Consider the following 19,673-nt stretch of genomic DNA (forward strand, 5'->3'; position numbering starts at 1 on the left):
GAGGGACTAGTAACTGCAGTAAATAGTCACATGTTAGAAAACAAAAACAATAAACCAGATGACCGCAGTCTAACAATGATTAACTTTCCTATTCTCCAAATCATTCATTAGAAGGGAGGAATTTGTCAGAACAAGTTCACTTAATATAAACCGTTCTTCTGAGATTGCAGAAAACATTCCCTTCGGTATGCAGAGTAATTAACAATCTTCTGTTGAGCATTAGAGGTAGTTACAGTTACGGAAATGTGCAACTTCCTTTCACCTACGCTCCCAAATACTGTCCTTAAATCATGTAATACAAGAACATCTCAGATTCACTCTGCACATCCCTGTGATCTTACATCTAGTTCGCTGCTATTAAAAACAGGAGACAAGGTATTTTTTTTATTTTTCTGTTATTTATACCGGACGTGCAAAACCGGTGGGCCCCTCAACAGGCAGATACGTAATACAAAGGAAACATTTCCCCTGATGAAACCGCCAGTCACAAAATACTGGGCTGAGAAACGCGTCAAAACTTTAGTTTCCTTATCAGAGGTACTAATTATCATCTAGTGACCATTACTAAGAACCTCAACGGGCTTTTCGGAAAAGAACCTGATGACCCGCTGAAAAGTGAGACCAACTGTGGATTCTTACTAGAGGGGTGTCTGTATATACAGGTGAATGGAACCTAAAGTTAAGTTTGTGACTTTCCATTCTAATCATCATTGAGAAGCTTGTGAATATTTCTGGAGTTTTTTTTTTTTCCTTGCTGAATAATCAAGTTCCATAACAGGTTTTTTGTATTTTTATTTTTTACCAACATGCATTTAATAGAAGCTTTGGCTATACAATGAACTATATGAGTGGGCAGCACAGTGGCCTAGTGGTTAGCACGTCTGCCTCACAGCACTGGGGTCATGAGTTCGATTCCCGACCATGGCCTTATCTGTGTGGAGTTTGTATGTTCTCCCTGTGTTTGCGTGGGTTTCCTCCGGGTGCTCCGGTTTCCTCCCACACTCCAAAAACATACTGGTAGGTTAATTGGCTGCAATAAAAAAAAAAAAAAAAAAAAAAATTGACCCTAGTCTCTGTCTGTCTCCCTCTCTGTCTGTCTTTGTGTGAGTGTGTGTATATATTAGGGAATTTAGACTGTAAGCTCCAATGGGGCAGGGACTGATGTGAATGAGTTCTCTGTACAGCGCTGCGGAATTAGTGGCGCTATATAAATAAATGATGATGATGATATGAGGAGATTCAATAGACTCTATAGTTTAGAAAGAACATATTATCAGTTTTTGGATCCATAAGGATACAATAAATTTTGGTGCACCTTATGATTGACAATCTCCCATCTCCTAATTCTACTGAATGTTTACAGATTGTGGATATCTAGTGATATCTGTTATTTTTACCTTTGAGATTTCTAACTTATTCATAAGTAGGGCATATTAAGGTCTGGGTTGTTTGTAATGTATTTTACTTCATTAAAATGTTTCATTAATATTGAATATCAGCACTTTCAATTGAATTTTTTTGTTTCTACGCAATACAAACTACTGCCTCTTGTGGGTCCCACAACAATGGCTGTCAGACATTTGGGGTCCCAGCTTAAAAAATAAATAAAACCACACAACAATGAACAACGTGAACCAATGCAGTCACATGACTAGATTAGCTCAGCCCACAAAATGGCAGCTTCCAGGGGGTCTAGACAACAGGAGCACATTAAATGCCGTGCACAAATATGTAAAAATCAGCACCTTTGTACTGTGGCAGGGTAACAAGTACTAGATAAAACACTTTTTACTGGAAAGTAAGTTGAGAATTAAAATCCTGGAAATGTATAACAGCTTAAAAAAATACATTTGACACCCAGAGAGGGTGTTTACACGGGACCATATAACAGGATGAAGCAGCAGTTCTGTGTTTATGAAAATAAATGGAGAAGCTCCAACTGCAAAATAACGGTGATTAAAGATCAGTTAACCCTAAATATTATTGTCACAAGACAAAGGTTTAACTAAGGACGCCTCAATAGAATGACACTAATTGTACATTCATTTCTTTATAGGGATATCAAGCAATGGAGGGTAGATTAGGTGGATTCAAGAATCTCAGAAAACATTTAGTGATCACTACAATTATGTTCAGAACAGGAAGTGTGAAAATACAGCTTCTCATATGTTGTGTGTGTGGATACAGACATTTCTATAGTAAGGCTAATTTAGAAAAATGCAAAACTATGCGCCTACCTTTTGCAAACATCTGCGGTAGCGCCAAAGTTTGGGACGCCTATGTACTTTACAGCAGAGTCATTTCAAGATCCACTAATGTAATAACATACAAACACACAAAAGTGATGTATGGAAGAAAACGGTAAAGATACCCTTCACACACAGACATACATGATGTGACAAGAGGTATACTAGGATCTGCAGTGAGTAAGGTGAGCAGTGCAGATACTAGGAAACGACGCAGGTACTTCATATAAGCCGTGGTATTGTGGTTAGCAGAATGCACGGTCACAATGTCTGTGCACACTTTATACAGTATATTTCTGTATAACTCCCTTAATCAAACCATATAGGAATGCTTTAAAATAAATTGTCAGGTGTGCCAAGTGTCATGGCAAAATACAAGGTAGCATAGCACCATTTACCCTGTGCTAATTGTCATGAACAGAAAACAAATATATTCATCTAAGTGAATAAAATATCCTTTTGAGATTCAGTATTTGAGGGATCGCTGATAACCTGGAACGACCGTCAAGAAGCAAAGTTTTTTGACATTCTAAACTCTAAAAGTAAGGTTCCGATAATACAAATATGACTCCCTTCTGCCTCAGCAATGGTCAGCATTCTCCCAAATATGTATCTAGCCCACAATATAGCCGGAGGGAACAGAAGCCTTTTATAAATCAATAGAAGGGTGACACATTAATAAACGGTGTCAGCATCGGCTAGTGAATACTACAGAGCAAACCCATAATTACAGTCAGAAGAAAAGGAACAAAAAAAAAAAAAAATTCCAGTTAGCAAGCTTAGAGAGCCGATAACTTTTATACAATGTAAGAAAATCCAAACTACAAATGATGTCATGGCATAAAACCACAACCCAAATCTGATGTGTGTTGGGGAATTTGTAATAGGAGAGGTACCGAAGAATTCCAGACGTTTACCCAGATTGTAGACACTCAGCAATGGGTACGTCTGCTCCAAAAAATATTTTATGATCTAAAGTGAAGTTAAATACAGATTAAAGAATATAACATAAAAAAAAAAAGGAACGATTGATCACTCACCTCCAGTAATGCACATATCAATCTGTTTGGGAAGGAATTAGCCTGAGAGGATATTGGTTTTTTTTTGGATGTAGACACTATACAGGATAATTAGCCACTCCACTCTCTCCCACCAAAAAGAGGCAGTGGCAGATATTGCTATGGCTGCAAAACGCTGCCTGCTCAGCTGGAAGCATTTGTTTTCAAACCTGATCTCAGAGTCCGAGCCAGTCAGTCAGGAAGCTCCTCAGTGGTGACGTGATAGGAAAGTTCTAAACCTTCACGGTCCACTTTACCATAGGACATGTAACACGGTGGTTGTTTGACAAACTAAATTATTTTATTTTTTTTTTAAATAAACTAAGAAAAAGAAAAGAAAGACGGACGACAGCTGTATCTTGAGAGGGTCCGGTGACCAGTTGTTGCATGGAGGAAGGGCTCAGTACAGTACTGAAGCAGAGAGGATGTAGGTATTGTACAAACACAGTGCACAAACAAATGCAAAGTATATTTGTTACTAGACACCAATGAGCTATGTCCTAAAATAGCCACTGTATTGAAAGATTCATTTTCATATTGCCACTAATTGTCACTCTGACATAAGTCATAAAAGCATGGACCACATGCATGAAACTTCCAGGAGACTTCCAATATGTATTTTTACAGTAAGAGGGAAATATTATTCCGTGTAATACACAAGTTTCAATGTGAAACAGAGAAAGTTGCTTGTATGACGCAATCCTAGTATTCAGGTGTGTTTTACCTTGACTGATGTTTAACACTTCTGAAGCTTTGTTATGAAATGTAACAGTTTGTTTCTGGGTTTTTTTTCCCATTTAAGAAAGCTTAGTAACTTATTATTGTTTTATAATGTACAACACCAATGGTATACTCAGAACTTGCCAGACAGTAATAAATACCAAACGATAATGGACGGCTGTATTACCAAGATGGAGACTGGCGAGTCAGAGTGGGATTTTCATCTCAATAAAAGACAAAACACCACGGCTGTTGTAGCTCGTTTTGTAACATTGTTCACCGACACATACAAATCTGTCAATGGTTCCAATGAACGGTCCACGTACAGCCTAGGATGTATCGTTTGCCTACACAATATGGTACGTATGCAACATAGGACGTGACAATTTAAGTCCATGTTAGGACATCTGTGCAGTAATTAACGCTCAGAACTTGGTATTCTCATTTCATATTCAATCCCCAGGGATCATACTAAAAGGGACACCAACATTCCATACTAATCCAGAATGTCTCTTTAGAGACCGACTAATGAACACTGTGTGCCAAGGTTACCCAATCCGCAGCCCTCCAAGGCTTACTTGTGGCCTCTTATTAAACCTTTATAATTTGACATAATCTTAATAGGATATCGCTAGAAACAAAGTATTTTTCAAGTTTTTATTATTTGTTTTAATACAGTAAAATATAGATATCTGAACCACCACATAAAACACAGGGTCACTATTGACAACATACCCAGCCCTTCTTATGAAGGGCTGGTTTATGCAACGTTGATCTGTCACTGCATAGGAGAGAACAAATTGATGGGAAGAAAAACCATCATACATTGGTGCCAGAAGTGGTAGTCAGGAGGATAAAGCAGGGCTAAAAAGTAATTAATCCTATATTCTTATTTTCCCTTTGAGGCTATTGCCCACACCTGCCAGGACTGGTCAGACAGGTGGCCAGTGGTCTAACACACACTGCTGGCTGTAGTGCTCACATAGTCCATGTTATAATAGGAGAAACAATGGTTTATTCTATTCTAATAGGACTCTGTTGGGCTCCAAGAGCAGGGTTGTAAGTTAAAACCTCTGGGCGGAGCACTCGGGAAATAGGTGCAGAGGAGAACACCTGAGATGAATGTATATTATATTCTTGCTCTAGCACCTAGATCACCTATAAAGCTGCTACTAAATCCTTTTGCAGATCTCACAATTCAGTAGAGTTGCCATTGTTTGCCTTCTTTTCCCCACAATACCAGGCCGCCTTTCTTACTGTGGGTGTGGTCTAGTAGCAGGGACATAGCCAGCTCCATAAAGGACTGAAAACAAAGTGCAAGCAGAACAACTCCACAAGTTTGACCACTGACTGTTCACAGGGAAAGCAATAATATGTCTGCCGCATTACATTCCCTTGTTCTATGCATAATTATGTGAACAGAAGTCTTGCTGTTACAGTATCTTTAACATCTCCCATTTCACACAAAAAAAACAAAAAAAAAAAAAAAAACTCCACAGAATTCCATGGAAAATTCCCCCGTCAGGCAGTATAACCAGTAGCTCTTGAACACAAAACATACAATAACCTTTGCTGCTGGCAAAGTCAAACACAAGTGAGATCTAAAGAAACACCACAAAGTCAACAGAGAAAAATTAAAAAACTGTCAAAACACCAAACTATTCAAAACATCCTTCATAAAACTGGCTCCAGGGAAAGCCATACAAAGAAAGTCTCTATAAGAGCGCAGCAAGCAGCTGGTGAGACAAGCGAGCTAACACCTCTTGTAATACGTTGTCCCTGAGCAAACAGTCTACAAACCAACATTTCACTGTTTCCGGGGAGGGGGAAGCGGGTGTCACTGCTGGCTCCTAAATTCTTTATGGGGTGGAGGGTGGAAATTCAGACTATCCAGGAGCCAGAGAATGCAGACAGGCCCGAAAATAGATTTCCCAAGAGGAACAGATAGATAACAAATGTCTTGATAATGCAAGTGAGATGTCATGGACCCAGACTAACTGCATTATAAAGTTCCTGTCCGTGGGTACCCAAAAAGCGCATTCAGAGAGCCTCCCTGCTGCGCAGCGTAATAGCGATACCATTTAATGCCATTTTATTGTATCAAATTTTTTTCTGAGCGGACAATGTTATAACGGACGCAAAGCAAAAGGATCATCAGAAAGTGTCCGAGGAGTGGATGACAACTTTGTAGGACAGGGTAAAGAGTTTGAAGTAGACAGAGAGCCAATAACAGACCCCCACCATTTTCACTATTAAATGATACAATAGTGAACGCAATTACATCATTTGCGTTTAGTCCTTTTAGCTGAATACTTAAAAATAAATATTTTTTTTTTATTTTTTTTTACACCAGGTTTTAAAAATGTAAAACTAGCATAAGTATCAGGTCCAATTCTGTGTCACTAAGCCAGATAAGTCTATGCAATATAAAACGACATCTTACCTCAGCATTAAACGTACAGGATCTATTATACACAATACCAGAGACTTCATGATAAGGAGTTTTTCCATAAAGTACCCCCATCCTTCCACCACATTTCCCTTTAAACGACTTAGCAGTGCTCCGCACAGTGACTATAAGAGAAGCTCAGTGATCATATTACAATTACTATGACGGCCTTAATGAACAGCAGCAATTATTTCCCTTATGCTGCCTTCTGGTTTCAGAACTCTGTAACGCGTCATTAGGTGATACATAGTATATTATACAAGTTATATATAAAGTTTCTGTACAGATATGAATTTTTGCCCTTACAGAAGATCAGAGCGCGTAAAATAGACCACGACTATATAAATATAGCACTTCATATTGACAAAGGACGCACAATAGACTGGATACTATCCAGAAGATGATTGATACTGTAGGGTAACCTTGTTTTCTATCTCTCTGCAAATTACTCTCCCGAGACGTTTTAAGACCAAGAATCCCAGCTGTGCCCTTCAATATTCTTATACACAGAAGTGGGACACACATAAAGGGCTATTCCCCCAGGGACAGTACACATAGCCCTTATATCTTAGGCTCTGAAAAGTTATGGCAACTTATAAAGATCTGTAAATATTATGATTAGTCCACTTAAATGTAAAAACATGCATTGTATAAACTCCTACTGTTTCTCTGCTGGAATGTTTAGATATATTCTAAATATCTCTATATTGCTTCTTTCAGATGTTGGAAATCCGCAGCAGAGGACTGGGCAATTGCGCGGTGGTTGTTTGGTTTTTTTGTGCGGGTCGTACAAATTTCATGAAAATCTCAATTTTCGATTTTCGTCTACAGCTCATTAACTCCTAGAGGTAGATGTATCAAGCCATCATAAAAAGTAGTGGTGTTGCCCATAGCAACCAGTTTCTAGTTATCATTTCTCTCTGACATTCTAGAAAATGATAGCTGGAACCTGATTGGTTGCTAAGGGCAACACTTCCACTCTTCCTTTTTAGAAGGTTTGACAAATTTACCCCCTATTGCTGGGACAATGTGCCAGAAAAAGTTGGGAAAAAAACAACTGAGCAAATAAATATAAATATATATATATATATATATATATATATATATATATATATATATAAAAAAAATTATTGTACATCAATTGCATTTAGTCGTTTTACCTGAATACTTAAACATAAAATATATATATATTATTTTTTTTATTTCTTTTTACACCAGGTTTTAAAAATTTTCACTATCATCATTTATGGAAACGTAAAAAATTACACTTCAGAACTATAGATTTTTAAATATACTTTTTTCAGACTCTTACCCCATTTTTTAGAATAAAACTACCAAGAACGAGCTATTGTGTCAAAGTTAAAATTAAACATAAATTAGCAACAACTGTGGGGAAAAGCAAAACAAAAAAGTCTATTTCAGCCAATATGTCAAGAATAGTCTGTGGCCAAGCCTGAATCAAGTTTCACAGAAGTAATGTAGGCGCAGAGCTGATTCCTGGCTTCCACTTACACGACTCACACACTAAATCTGGCACATTTTTCCATACATTAGCATTAAAAAGCCACTGCTTAGGCTAAAAATAGCTTTCAAACTTCCTACAATAAAGCTTGAGGGCTTGTTCACAATTTTTCGCTATTAACGTAAATTCCAGTCGCTATTCAACGCCTGAAAACTGCGTTCAACAGCAGGATGAATGGCTTCTTATGGGCTCGTTTGCACCATTGCGTTCTAAAACTTTTAATGTGCCATTTAAAATTTTAGATGGCAGCATAACCTATTTCTTTTATGCCAACACCAATACCAGAGTAGATGGTATTGGTAAAAGCACTCTGCATCAAAAGCGGTTAAATATGTTCTTTTTCCACGCTTATGTGCGCACAAGCTTTAAAAGAAAGTCTACTCTTTATGCGAGATAGCGAACATAGCAGGAGACGGGTAGCCGAAAGGCGCCTAAAAAGTTACCACCTATCAAATAAAGTCAATGGGGCGGATGCAGAGTTCAAAGCATGCCCATTAGTGTATTACAAATTGTGTAAAATCACTGTGTGTGCTCACGAACAAACCCGCAGAGTTGGACACACAGCATTTCGAGATGAATATCAGCTGAAATCTGCTGTTTTTGCGTGCGAGTTTCAGAAAGAAGTTGAGATAAACTCTGCATTAGGCCCCACTGGATGCAAATCTTCACCATCTCTAAGATCCTGTTAGTTCCTGAATTTGACATATGACAGATAGGCACACTCACTGAATTCTCAGTACTAGACAGACAAAGATTTCAGCAATAGATAGTGAGTTTACAGTGCTCCAGAACTGTACAGCTTTTCTTTTGCAACTGTATTTTTGCATCCAGCCAATGAACTGCTCAAAGATGCAAAGCATTCAATGGCTTATGTCTCCCGCAATTGAATGTCTGCAGACACTTAAAATATTTTGAATATATCCAATGAAATTTAAATATGAACAGTTTAAATGTGAATGATACAAATTAGCTGTAATCCATTTAATTTTTTTTTTTTTTAAATATTGCATAATACAACCCATTCGTGAAATCATATTTGTAGGTTTGAAAACCATCGAGTCATATCATTACCACCACAAATATTGTGAAATAGTGCAAGCCGACACTTAATAGTGTAATCCCTCGATTGGCTCAGGGTGATCACATGATCTTACCATTTAGTTCAAACGACAAGAGCATTGTGGAAAGTGACAGCATACGTCTGTATATACCAGATTCTAATGTAAACAGGTTTAGACTACCAGCAGATCTCTACTTGTTGTAGAACGGTTAAGGAGAAATATAACCCAATACTAAAAGGAGGATTTAAAGTTTTTGTAGATAAATATCGTATTTATGTACTATCGTGTAGATAATATGGAAAAAATGTTGGACTGTCACATTACTTTCTTGACTTAATGGCTAGTTCTTCCCAATGAAAGGGTTCAGAACACACAGAGAGAGAGAGAGACTAGGGTCAATTTGATAGTAGCCAATTAACCTACCAGTGTGTTTTTTGGAGTGTGGGAGGAAACCGGAGCACCTGGAGGAAACCCACGCAAACACAGGGAGAACATACAAACTGCACACAGATAAGGCCATGGTCGGGAATTGAACTCATGACCGTAGTGCTGTGAGGCGGAAGTGCTTACCACTAAGCCACCGTGCAGCCCTATCCAGCTATAATAACATAGCAGGTATATTAAACAAGTGTTATACTCTATAACAAACATCTGACAATAAAGCAGGAAGGAGCTGGGGGCCACAGGTGAAGACTCGGAGGGCCGTTTGAATCCCCAGGGCCGCCTGTTGGCCCTGACTCTGCTAGTTTGCAGATTACGGTGCTTTGCGAAACACTAACGTTTGCCCAAAACACATCTCCAACTCGGCCTACCTCCGATTTATTTGGCAAGTGAGGACTAAAAACAAACAACCACTTGCAGCTTTTAAAATGACTAATGTTTCAGTATTAAAGTTGCTAATCCACCTACTGCCTGCATGATGAATAACAAAGTAATCAGGTAGAGGACAACTTAATAGCTGTATTTAAAAAAAACAATTCTGGTTTGGTGTCTGTGTATAGGTAGAAATTGGAGCCTCACGCTCGACTGCATTTAAAGTAGACTTGCCCCCTACTTATATGGAAGCAGACAGTTTGTGGACTCGCCTAATATGTATGTTATAGACAGTAACTAGAATTTCAGGTTTCCTTTAAATTAGAAAAAAAAGAAATGAAACTGAACAGTTACTTTATTTAAACATTGCATTCGACTAATAACAGGATAAGAATTCTGGGAGAGGCAGACTTTATAGTCAGTGGCCCCTAGTGGTTTGAAATCTGCTTTGTTATGAATATTGGGTGCAGCCCACAAGAAAAATGGCTGCCTCCTGCCTATACAGGTGCACTTTAAGGTCCATCATAGATCACAGTTTCAACAAGCCAAGACGGCGATATTTCAGGTCCTTAAAAGCTTGAAATGCTGGAGACACGTCTACAAGTGCACAAACTTGCACCGTTCAGAAGGGTGTCACCAACCATGTGAGAATGAATGTGTGAGACCAGGAGATAGATAAGCACAATATGTTGCTGTATTCTGTTCCCACACCACCACCACCAAGCAGGCTAATCACAACAGCCAGACACTGTTGGTTCACAGTTTAAGCTTCTATAAAGCAATATTAAACTTAAGTACTAATTTTATCCACAAAGTAATACAAAAATTGCTTACGCAGCATTACTAAGACAAAGACAGAGCTGGGAGTGAGGACGTCTGCGATCAGAGTTTTGCAAAACAACCCCCCCTCCCCTCCCTTCATTCAACCTCTTGTTTTACAGCTGAATGAACAAAAGAAGTGCATGGATGTGCAGACGGAAAGGGGTCATAAGCCCATTCCACCTGTCTGCTCCACACGGTGTAAAATGACAACAGCTGTACTCTCTGTATTTAAAGACAGAGTTGACGTTAAAAGGTGACTGGCAAAAAAAAAAAGAAGATTTAATCTTAACGTTCATTCATAAGCAGCAGCTGCTTTTCCTTACTGCTCCCTTTGTGTGATGTCCCTGGGGGGATAAGCATAGAGAGTGGGGGAGAACCTTCCACACAATAAGGGAAACATATTGATAAAGGCATTGCAACTCATGGGCCCATTTACAGGTGATGTCAATAAAATGGGCAGAGTGTAAGGTACATACCCCTGGAAGTGTTTCTACACTAAGGGCTAGATTTACTAAGCTGCGGGTTTGAAAAAGTGGGGATGTTGTCTATAGCAACCAATCAGATTCTAGCTGTCATTTTGTAGAAGGTACTAAATAAATGAAAGCTAGAATCTGATTGGTTGCTATAGGCAACATCCCCACTTTTTCAAACTTGCAGCTTAGTAAATCTAGCCCTAAGTCACAGGCCAAGACTAGCATTCAATGCAGTCTTGGAATAAAATATAAGGTGATAAGCGACAGTGGCCTCATAAAAACAGGGACACATAAAGAGGAAGATCGGCACTAAACAACCCTATAAATAATTTTACTTCCTGCCGCACATAGATAGGGCAGACAGAGGTGGGTGAAGTTACAGGAGGGAAGAAGGTCTTAGAAAAAGCATTGTAGGAACGGGTGAATTTTGCAAAGGCACAATGGATGCAGTACTTTATCCGTTCCCCAGTTTTATATCACCCACAGAGCTCAACAACAGCTTGTACAGACAAAGAAAATCTTTACCCAGAAAAGACTAGTGCCCAGGAGGAACACAAAAGAAAATTTTTGCTTAAATGGTATCTCCACCTTCCTCAGTCCTGTCCATCTTAGGCTTCCATGGCGCACAGTAGATGTAGTAACGCCTGTATAGTACCACAACCAATATATCTCACAAACTCATCTGACTCTGGTGCCGGCACTGAATGAACCGCTGGCACCTGCCTCAGGTACGCGATTTTCGTTGCCTTGTTACCGCTCTGTGTCAGCCATGACAGGCGCGTTGCGCTGAAGAGGAGTGGGGATGTCGCAGTAGACAGGAAGGTTAAGTACTTGACTCTCCCAAATATAAAAGATTACAAGCTCTAGCACAGGCATGGCCAACCTGTGGCTCTCCAGGTGTTGAGAAACTCCAAGTCCCAACATAGCCAGCCAATAAATGGCAGGGTATCTACTGGCAAAGCATGCTGGGGCTTGTAGTTTCACCACACCTGGTGAGCCACGGGTTGGCCAGGCCTTCTCTAGCAAGTCCCTCTTACCTTTCATTTGAAGGTAAGTTATAGTATTGAAACGTGACACTCAAGTTGTTCTCCCAGTGTTTTGAAATACCATGGCGGTGTACAAGAGTAATAATAATAAATAATATTGTGAATATAATTTCAAGCATCCATTTATTTTTATTTATTTTTAAATATTGGATCTTGAATGATATGAACGCATTAGTGACTACCATCTGTGGCACTTAAATAAAAACATAGCTAAACATATAAAAATAAAAAAACACCAGTACTATGCTGGGAATATATGCATACTAAAATAACACACACATACATACATATATGTTACTAATTTAGCTGCATTCTATGAAAACACCCACTTGAGAGCCCTTGCCGTCTAAAACAAATACTTAATTCTAGTTATTTTAGACCACGTCTCAACGTGAACACTCCAATATCTCAGCCACTGTGGGATACCGCTAACGTAACCCTCTGCTACTGCAGTGCTGACTGGGCACCTTTGTAGCAGAACTCACAATGACATTATCCTTCTGCTATAACTGGGCAGCAACTCTAGATTCCTCTGTACAATCACCACTGTACAGTACAACTTCAGAACACAACTAAACAAAGAAGTGAGGACCTGAGATGTGAGGTGGGTGCTCACAACTCATTTATCATCATCATTTATTTATATAGCGCCACTAATTCCACAGCGCTGTACAGAGAACTCGCTCACATCAGTCCCTGCCCCATTGGGGCTTATAGTTTAAATTCCCTAACATACACATACAGATTTATTCCATGCAAACCTGAGCACAAAATGTAAAACAGAACATTGGATCAAAGCGATGGAAACATTTTAAAACACATCACACACAAACACAGGCCACATCCAGCCAACCTAGTTATTTGTCAAACATTTAAATACATTCCACTGCGTTTCTTAATCTGTAGTAATGGCACTGGCAAAAATACTCGTACTCAAACAGTACACAGTGCAAGCAGCCGTTTTCAGGGCTGACCGAATATTAAATGAGACTGCAACCATTCCCTTCACTAGGAACCAGTAACTCCGGCAATACCACAGTGATGTCACTGGTTAATAGCAAATGAACAGGCTGCCTGTTGGTTTGGCCCACAAAATGACTGCATATACCAAGTGAAAGCAACAAGTCCACTTTAAAAAACCACATACCGTCTAGTGTACACTGCAGACTAAACAAAAGGCCTTTCTACCGGCTCTGGGGATATAAAACATACAATAAAGATGACTAAAAATAAAAATGTGTCCATTTTTAGCTAAAAGTGTCATGTGCTTTGCCTGAAAGAAATGGTGTATTATTTTTAAGCCACTCTTCCAAGGTTACACTATAGAGGCTGTAGCAACTGTTTGTCATTAATCTTTTAAGGAGTCGCAGGGTAACTGTATATAAGGCTAGATCCTTTACACGGGAACGCTAGCGAGGTAGTTTTGTTCTACCCAATTGTTTAACCTTAAAGGGCAGGCCGGGGAGAGATGGAAGATAGCGTTTCACCAGTATACATCAGCATTCAGGTCTGACATCTCAAGTGCTGCACCAAAAAAAAAACCCACAACAAACTATTGTGTATCTGCCTGCTGTCTGACAACCACTGATCGCACTATGGCTGCGTTTTACCTTTTAAACATTGGGACCAACAAGGAGCAGACAAACAGGATTTGCATTCATCTAATATGGTATTGATCTCACAGAGGGTAACATCTGCTGCAATGCAACAAACCAGGAGGATTACAAAAGGGAAAAGGCATTTCACTAACGAGAGTTCTTGTGGCTAGCACAAGTCATTTAATGGCCAACAGTCCATGAGGAAATTGCCAAAAAAAAAAAGAGGATACAGGCATAAAAATCTCATGCAACACACATATCGGGAATAACGATGGAAATAAAGTCATGTATTCATCTAGTGCTGTGAGCAAATGCGTCTACAGCTAAAAACAACCAAAAATAAAAAAACCTAGGAGATTAAATAAAGAACACACGGTAGCAGCATTAAGAACCGCATACAGCAATCAAGTGGTGCAGTCACCAAGCAGAAGGGAATTCCTGATCAGAAAGGCTTGCAACAGCATCACAATCTCATTAGAGCCAAAGCCATTCATAGCTTGCCGTTCCAAGCAAACCTTAGATTTGTCAAGAGTCTCCTGCCACACCCCACCGTTACCCAAGAAATCTGGATGTTTCAGATGCAACGTAAAATCAGGAATCTACCGTAACGCTCAAGAACATCCATAATTGGTTAGTCTCTTGCACACAGAGACAATACAATGCAGGGATTTCCCTGTAGTCTGTATTATACTAAAAGCTCCTGTTCCTATACGCAGCACATAATAAGTCTTCTATTAATAAGACCCACTAGCGCACGTATTGTTTTCTTTGGGTCACAGCGGTACATATTAGCAGAGAAAGTGTTAATGTGAAGATTCACCTCCAGATCAAACACAAAGTGGCCTTATCAGACAGCACTATACATGGTTACATACAGCAGTCTCTCACCATGAATAACACATTGCCCATTGCAAAGCTGGATAGACTGAGACTCACACAGCTGTCTTACTCCATTGAGAGCAAATTCCACACACTGCATGAGTCAATTATTACCCTGCATTTAGGAAACACCAACATATGCTTTCAGGGGACTACGGAGACCCACTAACTTACCCTATACATAAGTACAAATGACCCATCTTCTAAGAATGATGGGTTGTAATCTCTTAGACCTCACAGTGTGGCTTTTGCTGGTCTCATTGTAAGCTCCCAGAAACCTCTCCAATGTGACTTGGGTATTACATCTATCCAAGTTTTATACAATGGGAACATTTGGCAATTTACAACATAGCCATTGTTACAAATAAATAAATCTTCTCTTGGCTGCAAATAAATCCCAGTTTCACCCAGAGATGATAAGAGGACCAATGACTGTTCTAATGCAGTATCTACACTTGTACAATAGTGAGGGGGGGATTACATAACAAAAGCAATGCAAATTAAAAAGTGTTTTTCTTTGATTAACCTGGTCAGAAGCAGGAAACGGCATAGGGACAGTGTTTACAGATAAAATGCATGTACACAGAGCTGTGCTGGATGCAGATCTACACAAAGACTAAATATACAGCCACTAGTCATGGTGTGTACACCGAGAGCAGTGCTGGGACACAGCTCAATACAAAGAGCATAAATACAGTCCCATAATGTGTACACAGAGAGCAGTTACATACAGCTCTATGACATACAGTCCACAGTTACTCACCACTAAGTCATGGACAGATCACTTTCAAAAGATAAGTTGGTGGAGGTAGTGGGATACTCCAAAGAACATTATGGGGAGGGGAGCCAAGTGCTGGGTAGAGAGTGCATAAAGGATAGTGGGGACTGTGTGCTGGATATGGGTAGAAGGGGCACTTGGGTTTACTATGTAAGTGCCAGACAGCAGAGGCACCAGGGGATGAGCACTGTGCAGGAGGGACACTGGGGGGGGGGGGGGGGGGGGGGGAGCAGAGCAGGCAGGGGAAAGTGCCAGGCAGTGGGGACACTAAGGGGGGGGTTGGGAGTAAGTGCCAGGCAAAGGGGGCACTAGGTAGGGAGGGGTAAGTGAGAGAGGAAACTGAGGGGTGCCAGGCAGAGAGGACACTAAGGTAAGGAGGGGTAAGTGCCAGGCAAAGAGGACACTAAGGTAAGGAGAGGTAAGTGCCATGCAAAGGGGACACCAAGGGGGAGGTGTCAGACAGAGAGGACACTAAGGGGAAGGGGGGGTAAGTGCCAGGCAGAGGGACACTAAGGGGGGATATGTGCAGGAGGCAGAGGGGACACTAAGGGGGTATAAGTGTCAGGAGGCAGAGGGGACACTAAGAGGGGGGGGGGGTAGGGTCAGGCAGAGGGGACACTAAGGGGGGTGCCAGGCAGAGGGGACAAATAGGTTAGGTGGGTAAATGCCAGGCAAAGGGGGCACTAAGAGGGGAGAGGGGTGACTGCCGGACAGGGGAGCACATTGAGGAATAAGCCCTGGGAGAGGAGGATACTAATAACAGTTCTATGCCAGATGCTTCAGAACCTCTGAGAGGCCGAGCTGCCAATCATCATGAAATAAATGAATGAGGACCCACGGGGCATTGGGCTGTTGTGCCTCTATGAGGCTGCACCGGGCACACGGAGTGTGAGTGAGCTCCTGCAGTCACCAGATGTCTCACCTCATGGTGCCCGCTCTCCTCTTCCTCGGTCCTAGTGAATGGAGGGCTCTCCTCTCCCCGGTTACCGGAGCGCAGACAGGGAGTGGCATCGAGCGCGGTACCGGGACCAGCAGTTACTCCGTTCCAGGCCCAGACACCGCTGCGTGAGGGGGAATAACGACGGTAACTCCTCCCGTGCAGCGCTCCTACAGCGCCGCCGCGACCGCTACACACAGCCAGTCTATCCCGCGACCACAGCGCGCATGCGCGGCCACAGACACAGCGAGCGGGAGCTGCGCGGCCCCGAGGCAGGGTGACGTAGCTGCGCTAGTCCGGCGACAAGAAAAGAATCGGCCCCTGCTGTGGGTTTATTCCGCGCGTTCCCGACGGCCCGCAAGCGACGCCCACACCTCCCTCCAGGCCACTCCTCTCTCCAGGACACGCCCTCTGTGCGACCCTCAGCTGTTTCAGCGCTGGAGACAGGGGAAACCTATGGAGGGGCGGTGACGTCATCCAGCACTAGAAGGAGGGAACTCCCCTCTGACACATGTTACTCACCCAACTCACACTGTCCCTATTTCATCCTACATATCTCCCTCATTTAGCACCCTGTCTGGGTCCAAAACAGGCTTTAAAACCTGCTGTGCAACTAGTAGTAACATTATGCTGTGTGTAGTAGTTTCTACAACAGTGTGGCTAACCTGTGACACTCCAGGTGTTTTAGGAAACTACAAGTCCCAGCATGCTTTGCTACTATATAGCAGTTTATTGCTGGAAGGGTATGCTGGGACTTGTAGTTTCACAACACCTGGAGTGTCACAGGTTAGCCATACACTGTTCTACATCCAGGTAAGGCCCGGCGCTCCATTAGGCAACTTTAGGCAGTTGCCTAGGGCGCCGCTGACTAGATTTTCTAATTTAGTCAGCGGTTCAGCGGCTCGGGAACATACCGCCGCCGCTGTTTTTCAATGTCCGCGGCGCATCTCACACATGATCACTGACTGACGTCAGTGATCATGTGATAGTCTGTCCGGCGGCGCCTCTGAAGTATCACACTGTCTGTCACTGACAGTGTGAATAAAGTTGTTCCCGACGTCCCCCTCCCCTCCCCCTCTCAGCATGCATCACGAGGAGCAGCTAGAGGAAGAAAAGGTAAGCAAAAATCTAATTATTTTTTTTATTTAGTGTGTTCGGGGGGGCGGTGGCGCGGCGGCGAAATTTTGCCTAGGGCGCCGCGAACCCTAGCACTGGCCCTGACCCAGGTATTAATGTCCCTCAGTCTATGTGCATTCTTAATTCACTATATTGTGGTGGGGGGTAAAGCCACATACTAAATGCATTGAAAAAGACCCACACAAAAATCATATCCACACTAAATCAGTAGAAAAACCAGATCCACTCTAAATTCACACACCAAAAAAACATCACACTAAAATATGGATCTATACTCAATTCACAGAAAAAGTCAGATCCATCCCCAAAAAAACAGAATTACATTTTTCCAGTTGTGTTTTTAATGTGAAATTTAGGGGGATCTGCCAAGATCTGGGTGTTTTTGTATTGATTTAGGCTAGATTTACTAAACTGCGGGTTTGAAAAAGTGGAGATGTTGCCTATAGCAACCAATCAGATTCTAGTTATCATTTATTTAGTACATTCTACAAACCGACAGCTAGAATCTGATTGGTTGCTATAGGCAACATCTCCACTATTTCAAACCTGCAGTTTAGTACCCCTTAGTGTTGATCTGATTGTATAAATTTAGTGTGGATCAAGCCTTTTGTGTGAGTCTATGTCTGTGTACTTAGTGTGGATCCAGGTGTGTTTTTGTGAATTTAGTGTGGATTGGACATGATCCTTTTGTGTGTGGATTCAGTGTGGATCCAGCTTTTTTTTGTGTGGTTAGGGCTTTTTTTATGCAAATTTAGCGTGGATTTGTTTTTTTGTGTGGATCCAGGAGTGTGTGTATTTAATGTGGATCTGGGGTGATTTTATGTAGGTTTAGTGTGAATTCAGGTTTTACTCTTTTGGATCCAAATCTACTAAGGGTCATTTGTGAACTGCAAAATCTGCATGCTTGCAATACGTCTTTATGTATTATTACAACGCTTTCCTGCAGAAGTGCAACTCGACAGTCTAAAGCGCATCATATAGTATATGGAGAAACAAGTCCCGATTTGTAGGACATCTGAGTCCACATTTTTATAGTGAATCTTAAAAGGACACTTATTTTTATTTTATTTTTTTACATAGGTCAATCAATTTCAACCCATCATTAATTATAATTATGTTGATTTAGAGGGAGGCAAACAAAAAACCCTGATGTGACAGTTGGCATTTTTGCCTTGTGGGAGAAAAATTCCTTCCTGATCCCAAAATGAAAATTGGATAAATTCCATGGATCTAATAATGTCCTCTGCAAAGGATTAATGGCCTTTATAGCTGCAGTTACGCAGTCTAACACATAATGGTAGGTTAATTGGCTGCTGATAAAATTTTAACCTAGTATGTGTATGTTTGTTGTGTGGTGAGGAATTAGACTGTAAGCTCCAATGGTGCAAGGAATTATGTGAATGATGTAATATTCTCTATACATAATATGGTGGTGCTATGCAAATAATCTACAATAAGAATATTCTACTTATCAAATCGCCTATTCAAGGGGCGGGAAGGGGAGGACTAATTTAGGCAACGTACAGTAAGGGTCTGCTGATGCCATTGCGCACGTACATGGGGCTGGTTTAAGCTCTGGGCATCTCAGGTAAATGTTTTTTAGCCCATAGTTGCCAACTCTCCCTGAATGTCAGGGGAGACTCCCTGAAATAGGGGTGATCTCCCTCACTCCCTGAAGAGTCTGGCATTCTCCCTGATGCTGAGTCAGTACAAAACGTGGTTGGCGTCGCCATCTGTGGCATGATGATATACTTCAGAAATTGTGTCCTATGTCCATGTATTGATGCCTATGGAGGTGGCCATTTTCATGGAGACCAAGATTTAATCAAAGACTGACAGGTAAGACAACATGACTTCAGTAATGGAGACAGAAATGTAAAAGACACTTAAGTCTCTAGAGATTCATTAGCTGCTTTTCTTTAACGCATAGTTGCCTACTATTCCCACATTTCTGGATGATCTCCCGGGCTCCTGGGACAGGAGGGCAACCTCCGATTCTTGCCCCCCGCAATAGATAAGTGGTGGGGGGTGGGGCTTAATGACGCAAATATTGTGTCATCTTAGCCCCGCCAAATAATGGTATTTGTCAAGCCTCGCCCCCGCACGCCCACCTCCCCGGAATCTCCCTGAAGTC

At 41.3% G+C, this 19,673-nt stretch overlaps 1 protein-coding gene across 6 annotated transcripts in view; it reads right to left on the reverse strand.

Moving 5' to 3' along the window:
• ENAH (ENAH actin regulator) overlaps positions 1–16,749 on the reverse strand; it is a 59,495-nt gene extending 42,746 nt beyond the window's left edge. The window contains exon 1 of one of the 6 annotated variants that reach the window (XM_075204326.1): positions 16,388–16,749. In XM_075204326.1, coding sequence (XP_075060427.1) covers positions 16,388–16,476 — 89 coding nt within the window. In that variant the 5' untranslated portion in view covers positions 16,477–16,749. The remainder of the gene's footprint in view (positions 1–16,387) is intronic. The other 5 variants (XM_075204327.1, XM_075204329.1, XM_075204330.1 and 2 more) reach the window with 5 other exon arrangements.
• Between the last annotated feature and the right edge of the window lie 2,924 nt (positions 16,750–19,673).

Source organism: Mixophyes fleayi, chromosome 3 (assembly GCF_038048845.1).
Source record: "Mixophyes fleayi isolate aMixFle1 chromosome 3, aMixFle1.hap1, whole genome shotgun sequence".
Lineage (NCBI taxonomy): Eukaryota > Metazoa > Chordata > Amphibia > Anura > Limnodynastidae > Mixophyes > Mixophyes fleayi.